The 14243-nt window shown below is 38.1% G+C and overlaps 1 protein-coding gene and 1 pseudogene across 1 annotated transcript in view; one reads left to right on the plus strand and one right to left on the minus strand.

Annotated features, from left to right (window-relative positions):
• The window catches only part of LOC102726275 (cytosolic 5'-nucleotidase 3A-like), a 13198-nt pseudogene extending 13140 nt beyond the window's left edge, over positions 1–58 (minus strand).
• The window catches only part of PDE11A (phosphodiesterase 11A), a 300465-nt gene that overhangs the window by 45406 nt on the left and 240816 nt on the right, over positions 1–14243 (plus strand). The window contains exon 2 of the mRNA XM_081815325.1: positions 5332–5490. Coding sequence (XP_081671451.1) covers positions 5332–5490 — 159 coding nt within the window. The remainder of the gene's footprint in view (positions 1–5331; positions 5491–14243) is intronic.

The raw sequence follows: 14243 nt of genomic DNA on the forward strand, positions 1-14243 counted from the left end.
GTAGACTTTCACCTTCATCTGGATCTCTTCCATTCCAGTAAATGGTACTTCCATCCATAGTTTCTCAAATTTTCTTGGTTTCAATTTTTTATTTAAATTCTAGTTCGTTAACATATAGTGTATAGTGTATAGGAGTGTTCTACTCCTGAATATTAGTTTCAGGAGTAGAATTTAGTGATTCATCACTTACATATAATACCCAGTGCTCATCACAAGTGCTCCCCTTAATACCCATCACTCATTTAGCCCATCCCCCACCCATCTCCCCTCCAGCAACCCTCAGGTTGTGCTCTATAGTTAAGAGTCTGTCTTATGGTTTCCTCTCTCGTTTTCCCCCATGTTCATCTGTTTCATTTCTTAAATTCTTAAATTTCTTAAATTTCATTTCTTAAATGAGTCACATAATTTCTCAAATTAAAACTGAAGATATACTCTTCTTTTTCTAGTCCCCCATCCTCAACCAATCCATCAGGAAGTACTGTAGACTAAACTTCCAACCTATCTATCTTCCTTCATTGCCTTTCTCTTAACCCAGACCATCCTCTTGCCTTGCTTGGACCACTGAAATTTCCTAATTGGTTTCTCATATTCCAATCCTGTAACATCTTCCACAAAGTTCCTAATTTTTTAAAAATGGTTTTAAACTTTTTATTATAAAATATTGCAAATATTTAGATGGAAATAGGCCCTCAAGGTTTATAAAATCTTAACATTGTATTATATTTGCTTCACAATTTTTTTTTTTTCCTAAAGAAGGAAAACTTAAAAAAAAACGGAAGGGAAACCATTGGTAGAGTTGGAACTTCCTCTATACCCCTCCCTGACGCCATTTCCCCCTTTCTTCCCAAAGGTAACCACTTACATAAATTTAGAGTTTATTATTCTCATGTATGCTTTATACTTCTGGTACATATTTGAATCCATACATAATGTTTAGTATCGTTTTTAAATATTAGTGGTATTATGTAGATGGTATCAAATTACAGGTTGTTTATTTTACTTAACATGTTTTTGATATTCATATTAACATAAGCAGCTTTAGTTTATTCATTAAAATTGTTGTATAGTATGGTATCAGAACAAGAGATCATAATTTGTTTATTTTTCTATTGACCAACATTGAAATGGTTTTTCATTTTTTCTTTTCATAATTGATGTTACAGTCAACATTTGTGTATTTCTTTTCTGTACATGTGCAAAAGTATCTCTAAATATACACTAAGGAATGAAATGTGGGGCCTTAGGGCCTTTCCAACTTTTCTATATTTTTGCATAATTGCAGTACAATCTTAAAGAAAAACTCCTAACACTCAAAAAAATTATTTTGGAGCACCTACGATATGCCTGTAAGAAGCAGGAAACCAGAGAGACAAAATCTGGGCTGTCTTAGATCTTATATATTAATGGAGGGAGAACAAGTAAACTAATAAGATGATTTCAGGGAATGCTAAGTGCTGGATAATGAGTCATGTCATCCTCTGCTTTAAGATCGTCAATGACATTTAGGGTTAATGTTGTAACTCCTTTCCAAGCCTGTAAGATTTGGTACCATCTGTCCCCTGCCTCCCTCCTTTCTCCCTTTGACTCCCTGTGCTTTTGCCACACTGACCTTGGAGTTTGGGGAACTTACTAAGCTTTTTCCTTCTTCAGGACCTTCACACGTATTGTTATAGCTTCCTGGAAAGTTCTTCCCAACTTTCTTTGTTAATTCTTTTTTTTTTTTTTAAGATTTTATTTATTTATTTGACAGAGAGAGAGATAGCGAGAACAGGAACACAAGCAGGGAGAGTGGGAGAGGGAGAAGCAGGCTTCTTGCTGAGCAGGGAGTCCAATGTGGGGCTCGATCCCAGCCTGGGATCATGACCTGTGCCGAAGGCAGATGCCTAACGACTGAGCCACCCAGGTGCCCCTCTTTGGCTAATTCTTACTCATGATGCAAGCCATAGCTTACTTGTCCTGTTTTCAGATAGACCATAGAAATAGGTCCCTCCTGTTAAGTCTCTCTCAGGGCACCCTGTTATTTTCCTGGTTCACTTACTACAATACATGATTATACATTTATATGTCATCTGCCTCACCTACTAGATTGCAGGTCTGTGAAGGCAGGGATGATGCCTCTCTGGCTTCCTGCCATATCTCCTAGCTCACAGCTTGACATATAATGGTTCTTCGGTGAATTTTTTAAAAAATTAATAAAAATTAGTGTTTTTCTGAAAGTTTGATTGCAGACTCATTTTGAGCAGGAGATTTGGTTTAGTTTGGGTTTTGATTTCCCTCTCTCCTTCACGGCTTTTCTCTCCCTAACTGAGGGTTTAGGGTAGCTTCCATGAGTCCCCAGAACAGAACCAGGTCTTAGTATGGAGTTTAAGGGCTCCTGTCCTTGTGACACTAAAGATAACAGACTTCATCAGAAGGCCAACAGTTTTGAGGTTTTGAGGCTATCACCCCTGTCCACAGCCAGCCTCCCTCGCCTCTTAGATGAAATTCATAGCTCTAGATGGTGGTAGACAGTAGGGCTTTGTTGTTTTTTAAGCCTCTTTTAAGAAAGAATATTGAGGTCCTTGGGAGAAGCTTCACTCCACTCAGCCCCTTGCTTGAAGCAGTGAGCCTGGATCTAGTTTATCATCTTCCTTGGAATCTTTTTAGTCCCTGTTACCTTTTCTTTTTCTTTTCTTTTCTTTTTAAAAAGATTTTATTTCTTTATTTGACAGAGAGAGAGAGAAAACATAAGTAGGCCGAGCAGTAGACAGAGGGAGAGGGAGAAGTAGGCTCCTCCCTGAGCAGAGAACCTCTGTTACCTTTTGAGGAGCCAGTCTCTTTTCTCCCTCTCTCTCTTTCTCTTTTCTTCCTCCTTCCCTCCCTCCCTCCCTTCCTTCTCTTTCTTACCATTTGAAAGCAAGTTGAAAGTTGGGACGCCTGGTGGCTCAGTTAAGCATCTGCCTTCAGCTCAGGTCATGATCCCAGGGTCCTGGGATCAAGCCCTGCACTGGGCTCCCTGCTCCATGGGAAGCCTGCTTCTCCCTCTTCCACTCCCCCTGCTTGTGTTCCCTCTCTCGCTATGTCTCTATCTGTCAAATAAATAAATAAAATCTTAAAAAAAAAAAAAGAAAGTAAGTTGAAAGTATTATGACATTTCACACCAAAATGCTACATCATGTAATTATCCTAAAAAAATAACATTCTACATAATTACAATACCACTATCACACCTATGAAAGTTTATGTTGATAGAATATTACCTAATATAATTTCTGTGTTCAACTTTCTCTAATTATCACCCCTCCACACCCAGAAATTGCATAATAATTTTCAGTGAAGGATCACACATTTTATTTAGATTTCAGGTCTCAAGTCTTCTTTATTTTTTTTTTTAATTTTTTTTTTTTAAAGATTTTATTTATTTATTTGAGAGAGAGAGAATGAGAGACAGAGAACATGAGAGGGAGGAGGGTCAGAGGGAGAAGCAGACTCCCTGCCGAGCTGGGAGCCCGATGCGGGACTCGATCCCGGGACTCCAGGATCATGACCTGAGCCGAAGGCAGTCGCTTAACTGACTGAGCCACCCAGGCGCCCCTCAAGTCTTCTTTAAACCAGCACAGCTCCCATGGTCCTATTTTATTTTTATTTTAAAATTTTTTGTCTCTCACGATATTGACATTTTTGAAGAGTTCAGGTCAGACTTCTGATAGAATGACCAATAATCTGCATTTTTCTTAATTTTCTTTTTTTTTTTAAAGATTTTTATTTATTTATTTGACAGAGAGAGACACAGCGAGAGAAGGAACACAAGCAGGGGGAGTGGGAGAGGGAGAAGCAGGCTTCCAGCTGAGCAGGGAGCCCGATGCAGGGCTCGATCCCAGGACCTGGGATTATGACCTGAGCCAAAGGCAGACGCTTAATGACTGAGCCACCCAGGCGTCCCTTAATTTTCTTTTCCTGAATGGTCATGTTCATGTTACACATTTGGAAAGAACACTCCATGTTTTTGATGATGTTGTGTCCTCATCACATCACATCCCATCAGGAGGCATATGATATTATTTCCCATCAGGAGGCATATGAGTATTTTGTCTCCTTAGTGGTAATGCTAAGTTTGATTACTTGTTTAACATGGTGTCCACCCAATCTCTTCACAATAAAGACATCTTTTTCTCTCTGAATGTAATAGGGAATCTTTGGGGTGGCACCCTAAGACTATGTGAATATTCTGTTTAACAACAACCTTTCACCCAGTGGTATTAGCATCCATTGATGATCCTTGCTTGTATATGTTATTATATTAGTAGTTGCAAAATAGATAATATATAATTTACCATTCCTTCTACATTTTTAATTTATTTATTTATTTTTAAAGATTTTATTTATTTATTTATTTGACAGAGGGATAGAGAGCACAAGTAGGCAGAGCGGCAGGCAGAGAGAGAGGGAGAAGCATACTCCCCGCTGAGCAGAGAGCCCAAAGTGGGACTCGATTCCAGCACTCTGGGATCATGACCTGAGCTGAAGACAGACACTTAACCATCTGAGCCACCCAGGCACCCCCGTTCTACATTTTTTAAGCTGACATTCTGTAAAGAAGCCCTTTCTCTCCTCCCTCCCATCATACTGGTTTTTTTCTTTTTGTTTTTTTTGAAGTATCATTATGGGCTCATAGGTTCTTTTTGCATAGGACATTTTGACTAGAAGTAAAGTAGTGCTTTTCTGCATATATTTTCATAGTGCTTAATATGAATTTATTAGGTCTTTTTCTTATATGATACTTCATAATCAGTTGTCTATGTGAAATAACATATTTGAATAAATAGCATAGTGTGGAGCTCCATTAAAAACACTTGCCCCTGGGGGGTGCCTGGGGGCTCAGTTGGGTAAGGATCCAACTCTTGATTTTGTCTCAGGTCATGATCTCAGAGTCCTGAGATCAAGCCCCATGTTGTGCTCCACGATGGTCCCCATGATGGGCATGGAGCCTGCTTAAGATTTTCTCTCTCCCTCCCCATCTGCCCCTCCCCCTGTTCTTGAGTGTGTGCTCCCTCTCTCTCTCTCAAAAAAAACAAAAACAAAAACACTTGCCCCTTCCCCAACTTTGAGATGTTGTTGTAGTCAGGTTTAAAGTTTTTTCATCATTTACCATGGTTAACAACTATGGTAGTGATTTATTTTCATTTATTTTCCTTTGGTGACTTCAACATGAAATCAAATCTGGTATTGTTATTAAAAATTCATTGGGTAAAATTCCTAGTGATAAAATATAATACACAGAAATACACTTCTCTCCCCTTCTCCCTGACAACAATGCACATGCATTTAATGTCCTCTCTGTCTTATTTTTAGGATCGAAGATTCAATGATGAAATTGACAAGCTAACTGGATACAAGACAAAATCACTATTGTGCATGCCTATCCGAAGCAGTGATGGTGAGATTATTGGTGTGGCCCAAGCGATAAATAAGATTCCTGAAGGTGCTCCATTTACTGAAGATGATGAAAAAGTAAGTTTTCATGCCTTTTGTGAGTTGTACTCTCCTTGATCACTGATTGCTGTTCTCCCTGAAAAGGACAGGACTTGTGTGAATAGTTGTTGGATTAACCTATTCATAGATCAAAGAGCTTTTTCTCATGTTATACAAAATGTAATGGAAGTTTGGGATATTTCATAGAATGTGTTACAATTGAAAATAATTACTTCATCTTTTTCTTAGTTTACTTTTCATTGCAAGCCTCAGTAGTATTCTTTCCTTGGTCTTTATCTTCCGTATACATAAGCTTTTTAATTGAGGATCACACCACCACTACACATGGCCCAAGGGAAGATATGGAATTAGGTGGATGACTGTGTTTCAGAAACTCAACACTTGCTCTTGTGTTTTCATAACTACCATGAAGAATTGTTTTCTCAGTTCTTATATAAAAATCTCAATAAAATGAATGTTATTTAATTGTTATTCCAAATTACTAATAAAGAGAATGTTATTTTTGTCTCTGAAGAACAGTTGGCTTTGGTAGAAGTGATGTATTTTTGTTCTGAAATGTTAAGTTCTTTCACCATAGTTTATTCCAGCTCATATTAAAAGAGAGACTCTTCAAAAAGCTGGAGTTCTTTCTGACTTTGAAGCTCTTACCTTCATATTGAATAAAATCTGGTGGAATATTTATGAAATTTGTGGTAAAGCAAATCTCAAATTAGTTTAAGTTTGATGACTGCCATACACCTATTTGATTAAAAAAAAAACACTATAATTTAACCTTCTGGATGTGAGCTTGCTATTTGCTAGTGCTAATTACTAATGCATTAAATGAATGCAAATGTTCTGGTACAAAAAGTCAGCGTAAAATAAGATTATAAGGAGATAAGATTTTTTTTTTTTAAAGATTTTATTTATTTGAGAGAGAGAGAATGAGAGACAGAGAGCAGGAGAGGGAGGAGGGTCAGAGGGAGAAGCAGACTCCCTGCCGAGCAGGGAGCCCGATGCGGGACTCGATCCCGGGACTCCAGGATCATGACCTGAGCCGAAGGCAGTCGCTTAACCAACTGAGCCACCCAGGAGCCCAGGAGATAAGATTTTTAAGTGAAGAGAGTCCTTTACTGAGGTCATATCTGTAGTTGAATTTGAATATCCCAAATCCCAGAAAAGGTTTATAAACCCTTAGAGCATGATAGGACCTCAGACAATTTCTTATCGATTCAGTGAAAAACTACAGTGTGAAGGCACTTGTGTTGGGGCTGTAGGAAGCACAAAGATAAAACCCAAGTGTTTATGCCATCCTGGAGCTGAACAAGGCAGAAGGCAAGATCATTAATAAGATGACCTAGAACATGCTATGAATGCCTAGGAAAGGGAGGGTTCATCTCACCTGAAGAACCTGAAGAGGCTTCTTGGAAGAGGTGGCATTTGCTCTGATCTCTCAAGAAAGCCTAGGCTTCCATAAGACAGAGTCGGGTGAGAAGATGAGGGCATTTAGGGATGTATACAATGTAGGCTGCCTCATTCACTCTGCAAATGCTTCCATGGAATGTACCGATAAAGCAAAAATGTTATTTTGTACCAATGTGACAGAGTCTTATAATAATGTGCCTCTTATAAGGATTCAGATAAAAGGATTAGAGTTTTGTGTTTTTCCAAACATACAACCACCTGCCCACGACATCTTCCAAACAGTTTAGTTTATGGATGGTAGTCCTGCCTTCACCCTGCCTCCTTCATTTAAAAGGATCCTGTTATATATTTAATTCTCATCTCTGATTGCACTTATGTTAGATTTCTTTTCTGAACTTCTCTCAGTAGATTTATACTTATGGCCTAGGGCTTCATGGGCTCTGAATGATTTACAGGGAAGGTCTACACAGGGCTTTGTCTTGAACAGCATCAGTGTTTAGCTCTATTGAGAACGAGGGCTGGGACGGAGGTCTGGCCCCACTAAGGACAAATGGGCCTGCTTTGGGTGAGACACTTAATCTTGTGACTCTCCTTTTTCTGCCCTGTCAACTATACTATTCACCATTTACAGCATGAGAATTAAATAAGATCATAAATTACAAATACTTTGTAAAATATAAGAAGCTAGGTAAATATAAAACATAAATTTTTATTTTTAAATTATCATTTTCCCAAGAGTTTGAAATGTTCTTCTATATTTGTCACTTATCCTCAGGCAACTTACTTCTTAGATTCAATGTCATTTGAGTATCACATTTGTTCCATGTGTTATATTTTTCTCCTTTGCAATTATCCCATGTGCCCACAATTGCATTTTATTTTTCAGCCTCTACAATTCCCTCACCTGACTTAAAAACCCTACTCTAGTCTTACTTCTTGGATGAAGTCTTGCCAGTTAGGGCAAGTTGATTATGCTCATGCAGGTGACACTAGATGGAGAGTATTTTATCTCAACTTCTATATCTGGTTATTGTTTTTTCCTGCAGGGATTCTTGTGTTTATAATATATTATAAACAAAACAGAAGTGGTGAAGAAGAAAAGCAGAAAACAAAATCTAGAAATGATTAATGGGAAAGAACAAGATCTAGAGACTTGTTTCAAGTAAGAGGAGATGTTGTGACATAATGACCACATATAGGCCATAGCAATAGTCTACCCTGGTTGAAATTCCATCTCTGCCATAGCTGTGTAACCTTGGGCAAGTTGCTTAGTTGTTTTGTGCTCCAATTTCCTCCTCTTGGAAGAGAGATGATAATAATAATACCTATTTCATGAGGCTATAGGGGGATTATATGAGAGAATACAGGGAGAGAACTTGGAAGAGCGCCTAGCACATAGTAAGTCCTCATAAAAAATTAGCTCTCACTGACAGCACATTAATACATGTGAGATACAGTCTGGTCTCTGTTTAAAAACTAGTTCTATATAAGTTGTCTATAAGTTTTTATTAATGACAGCCTATATACCTGTTCCACTATTGGGAGTTACAACAATGAAATGAGGCTTATATGTCTTTATAAATTCACATTTCTCTTGTGTGATTGTTAATGCATAGAGTATTTTACTTGGCACAAGTGAAAAAGAAAAGTCTTGGCATAAGACTATGCTTATACTAATTTGTATTCTACTTTTTAGAGTTATTTCTTACATATATGTCCACATGTGAATGTAGTCTATATTTGCCATTATTAGGGATTATGAAGTTTTTTTCTTTTTCTTTTTCTACATAGCCTAGTTTGCTTAGTCATTGTCCTATTACTGGAAATTTGGGTTATTTCCAGTTTTTCACTAATTCAAAATAGCCCCTGAATGAACATCTTGAACAAATTACCTTTTTCTTTTGTGTTATTTCCTTTGGGTATATTCCAAAGACTGAAATTACTGAGTCAAAGGGCGAGAAAAGTTTTATAGCTCTCATTCCAAGATACAGATAGCTTTCGGAATACTGAACCTATTTACAATAGTAGTAGCTTGCCTGTACCTCTTTTTTGCAGAGTCCTGCCACCTTTGTTCAGTCCCCATTTTAAAACTCAAATTAGTTTTCCGCAGTCTGCCAGCCGGCTTCAGACAACCTCCTCCCACACTCACCAGTATAACTTAAGCAACAGAATTTTCAGTGTTGCCTGCAAGTAAGGAAGAAAGGAAGCGAACTGGAAGGCCCGTGCTCAGTGCTAGGTAGGGGCTCCAGATCAGATAGCCTTCGAAGCAGGTTCAAGTCTTTGCGCTGCTGCTTATTAGCTGAGTGACCTTGAGCAAGTCGCTCAATTTTTCTTAGCCTCAGAACGTCTGTAATAGTGTTGTGGTGAGGGATAAAATAGATAGAGATATAAAGTGCTTAAGGTAGCACTTACCAGTAAATGAACTTCATGAAATCTTGTCATCTATTTCAAAGTAGAACTAAAATAATTTGAACCTTATTTGTTATTTTACTTTATACACATAACTGCTATGTCATCGTTTGTATGGGTAGTGATAAATTTATTGCACATTTAGCGTAATATGATTTGTATGTCCTGATATCTTAAAATGTCAACTTCTGGAGAGCATCAGCTGTGTTGTGTTTGGTGTAATTCCAAATATTTTGCAATATGAGAATCAGTAAATTATTTGCCTGGGATAAATTGAAAATTAAAAGTGGTATATTCATTTCTGGGCCATTTATATATCTAACACAGTTGTGCATACATCATATTGTGTTTCTTGAAAATTCTATGCCTATATTTCAAGGGCTGTGCCGTATCACATAAAGTTGATGGAAAAGCCTGGAAAAGTCATCAAGATAATTTCCCACCAACCCTGCCCTCATCCAATGCAGGAATCTTTACCTGACAGATGGTCATCCAGACCCTGCCTAAAAACTTCACTTTTAATGACTTTAAAAGCATCATACTCTTTAAAGTTCTTGCATAATAGCAGTAATTTTATCAGCAGTGGTTAAAGTTTTGTGTGAAATAACAGTCTACCATAGGCACATATTAATAATTTAAATTACATACTGACAAATTACTAGTTCTGTAATTCACGTTGGAAGTGCACACGAAGGCAGATCATACAAAGGAGATGACTGGAATTTCCTGGTTCACTTCATGGGTTTCTAGCAAATGTCCCTGTTCTTCAGTGATACGTATAAGCTAGCTGATTTAGGTGGTATGACTATGTTCCTTTCATCCAATTAATTTATCACTTTGTTATTCTTGGGTGAGTAAAGAGAGGCATTATTTTGCAGAATAAAATGAGACCTGGATGGGGAGCAAACACTGGTTATCTATCAAGATGTAGGGGCAGGCCAGATGAAACCTGGAATATGGCAATGAAGATGGGCTCTTATCTGCCCTTCCCAGTTTGCCCATACCTGGTCCCCAAAGGAGCCATTTCTTATTGCAGTACTTCATAAAGACAATGTCTATTACATTCACTTTCCAACAGCTGACATATAAGCAGCTGTGGCTTGAAGTTCTCCAGCTAATCTCAACAGGGTTTCTTTAGTGTGTGGTCACCTCTCTCCAGCTCATAATTCAGAATGTTCAGCCACCCTGCTGCTCTCCTTCATGCCAGCATGTTCAGACACCCTGCAGAGCTGGGATGCAACCAGCTGAGCTTGGCTACTGGGACTGGCCACATTCCAGCAATTCGTTATGGGTGACGCTGCCCTGCCAATTGGTGTGGAGGATGGTGCACGAATGATGCCAATGAGATTTGCAGAAGCTGGAGTTTTGTTATTGACAACAGGCCTGAAACTTCCATCCAAGTAATGGGGAGGATTTGATAAGCTCTTGGCTTTACATTTTTAAGCTGTTCCTGATTGTGCAAAGGCTAATGTTTAGGATCCTGGTGAAATGTCAAGGGTGCAAAAGGTGTTACAATTCATTTTGATGAGGAGTAGGGAAATTGAATACGTCTTGCTGATAGGGGTGACAAATTGGGGGTCCCAGAAGACTGAACGCAGCTCACAGATGTGTGACTTGCATGGAATTTGACTGGCATAAGATTGATTTTTTTTTTAAAGTCTTTTGCTGCCAGCTTTAGTTCTGCCATAATAGCCAATCCCTAAACAACTAGTCAGTTTAATAAAATCAGCTTTTTTTGTCATCTTCTAAAGAGTTAGTTTCTACACAAAGGTACTTTCAACAAGTACTTTTTTTTTTTTTTTAAAGATTTTATTTATTTTTTTGACAGAGAGAGACATAGCGAGAGCAGGAACACAAGCAGGGGGAGTGGGAGAGGGGGAAGCAGGCTTCCCGCAGAGCAGGGAGCCCGATGTGGAACTCGATCCCAGGACCCTGGGATCATGACCTGAGCCGAAGGCAGACGCTTAACGACTAAGCCACCCAGGCGCCCTCAACAAGTACTTTTTAAATAGTTGTTATTTTGAAAAATCTCTTGTATACATGGCTAGTGGTATTGCAATTCCGCCAGGCAAGTTTATGTGTTTTCTATTAATGCTCTGTTGTCTTTTGGATACTCAAATGCTAAATGAGCAGTGAATTAACTAATTGTAAGAAGTGGCCTTTGTATTATCTCATTTTTCCCGCTTTCTACCTATATTCCAATTAAGTTAGATTTTCAAAACTGTGGCAATAAAATTATAATTAAAAAATCAATGTTTAGGGGCGCCTGGGTGGCTCAGTCGGTTAAGTGTCTGACTCTTGATTTTGGCTCAGGTCATGAACACCGGGTCGTGAAATTGAGCCCCGTGTCAGGCTTGTACTCAGTGCGGAGTCTGCTTGAGATTCTCTCTCTCCCTCTCCCTCTGCCCCTCCCCCCACGCTCTCTCTCCCCCCCATAATAATAATAATAATAATAATAATAATAATAATAATAATTTTAGGTTTTAGAAGTCCTGGCAGATGGCTCTTGATTTCAAGTTATACTTGATCAATAAAATTGCAGTCCTAGAAAAATTTGGATGAAATCTCCTAACTTGTTGATTGCAATACTTTATCTACATTTAAACTGGCTAGTCACTGCACTCTTTGCCTTCTAACAGCTATTACCCAGGTCCCATATGATCACTGTGAAATTACAAGAGCTTCAGAGACTCATTTGTTCATGTTCAATGTATTCCCTGGACTATATCTGGGCCAAGAGGTTCAGAAACAAACAAGATCTACAGGAAAACCATTACCAACACAGTCCCTGTCAGAACTTAGGTTAAACTTCCGGGAATTTTTCCTATTGGTGAAATACTGTTGTGGACTTCTAGCTCTATTCTCTGCCTCTTCCTTAGGCAGTCTAACTTTGGGGTAAGAAGGCAGTTCTACCTGTTGGGACCATCTTAGGGGTTCACATTCAACACAAAATGGTCACTCCGTCCCAGATTTGGTCTTGTGCTTGACTTATATTCATATCTAACTGCACAAAAGTCTCTTCTTCTTTATCCTTTTCTAAGGTTTAAGTCGAAGTCTGACGTCTCAGATTTAAGGAGACACTATTCCGAAAGTGATTATTGTTTGTTCTTAATAGTGGTTCTAATATTTTATAGTGTAACATTTTTTCAGATGTCCCCAATGGTTGCAGTTGGATTTTGACTAACAATTAATTTAGAAAATATATAGTGACCAAATAATCAGGAAGTAAAAAAAAACTAGTAATACAACAATTGACAAAATGAGGGGCAGTGCCTACATGGTACATTGTATATGTCAGATGCAAATAATGCTTGGTATGCCTGTAAGTTTGCAGGCCCCTTGCAGAAATTCTGATGTCATCAGATGACTGATAATGCTAGCATTTGTAATTTCCTGCTTTCTTAGTTTCTCTTTTTTATACCAAGGAAATGATAAGTGCTTAGATGCAGCATCCTTCTTTCTATCTCTTTCCATATACTTTGCTAAACCTTGGAGGGTAGCTTGCATTTAGCAAGAACATGAAATAGCAGGAACATGAAATAAATGAACTAAATAATTTACATGGCAATAACTGTTCCAATGCAAAATGGAGAGGATTTTGAGTGATCATTGATCCGAACATCATTTTTAGCAGCTGAATAATGTTCCATTGTGTGGAGGAACCATTCACTGACTCACTACTGACTGAGTTTCTACTTAGTAGACACTATTTTTGAGGCACTGTTCCCAGTACTGGAGTTAAACTGATGAATAAGACGGACAAAAATTCCTCCTCTCTCCGAGTTTAATTCTTGTGGTAAAAACAGACAATAAATAAAGTAAATATGTAAGTATATAACATAACTTTAAGTAGTGATTAGATGTATAATTTTTATAAATTAGATAATTAAACAATATTTTCTGTAGTTTCTATTTATATGAGTGTGCTTTACTAAGGCTAGGTAATATCAAAAGGGCTCACGATAAAATAGTGTCTTTTACTAGGGAGTGAGATTTGATCCAAAACTCCTTCTCAAATAACTATGATAAATTGTGATGGACTCTTCAACTGAATCTCTTTCTTTTTTTCCTCTAAACTCCAGGTGTTCATGTAAAGTGTGTGTCCCTCTAGGCTGCCTTAGGCGCTAAACTTGAAGTACAAGAAAGTGTTGTCTTTTTATTGTGCTTACCCCAAGTATCTTTGTGTTGCATCTGCTCATGAGTATCACGCTGTAATCAAGGTATCAAACTACCACCAAGTGAACTGGGGATGTTAAGAGACCTGACGACCTTAAACCTGACACTGCCAGGCTATAGATATATAGAGCTGGACGTTCAGGACTCTGGGGCATCTGCGAGGGAAAGGTCAGGGGCTGAGAGGAGTTCAGTGCATTCTGATTTTCAGGGACTGATAATACACCTATGGCTTTTACTAGCTGGCAGGACATGAAATATTCTTATTCGTCAGGCCACTTCTAAAAGTGCAAAATGACAAAAAACTGTCATATAAACTCTATGTCTGATTTGTACATGGCTTGGACAAGGGAGGATGATATGCAATCAGCAGATCAGAAATAAATAAGCACTTGTTGGCAAGAAGAATTATTTCTAAAGAACTAGAACAGGGTGTTGTGGATTCTTGGTTAGCAAAGCTTTCAAATTAAGACAGATTAAGACTGTCTTTGAATAATTAGTTTTGTGTTACTGTCTGAATAAAACAGCAGGGTTTCTTCTTTTCACCTTAGAGGTTGAAATACTTGAATTGGAATTTTGAAAACTTAGGTCAAATTCTTTTTTGATTAAAAGTGAAAGTTAGGTGATGAGTTTAATAAGTTCTTTATAGATTTTGGATACTAGCCCTTTATCTGATATGTCATTTGCAAATATCTTCTCCCATTCTGTCGGTTGTCTTTTGGTTTTGGACAATGGACTCTGAAAAACAAACTGAGGGTTCTAGAGGGGAGGGGGGTGGGAGGATG

Source organism: Leptonychotes weddellii, chromosome 3, assembly GCF_054177405.1.
Source record: "Leptonychotes weddellii isolate Sample4059 chromosome 3, ASM5417740v2, whole genome shotgun sequence".
Lineage (NCBI taxonomy): Eukaryota > Metazoa > Chordata > Mammalia > Carnivora > Phocidae > Leptonychotes > Leptonychotes weddellii.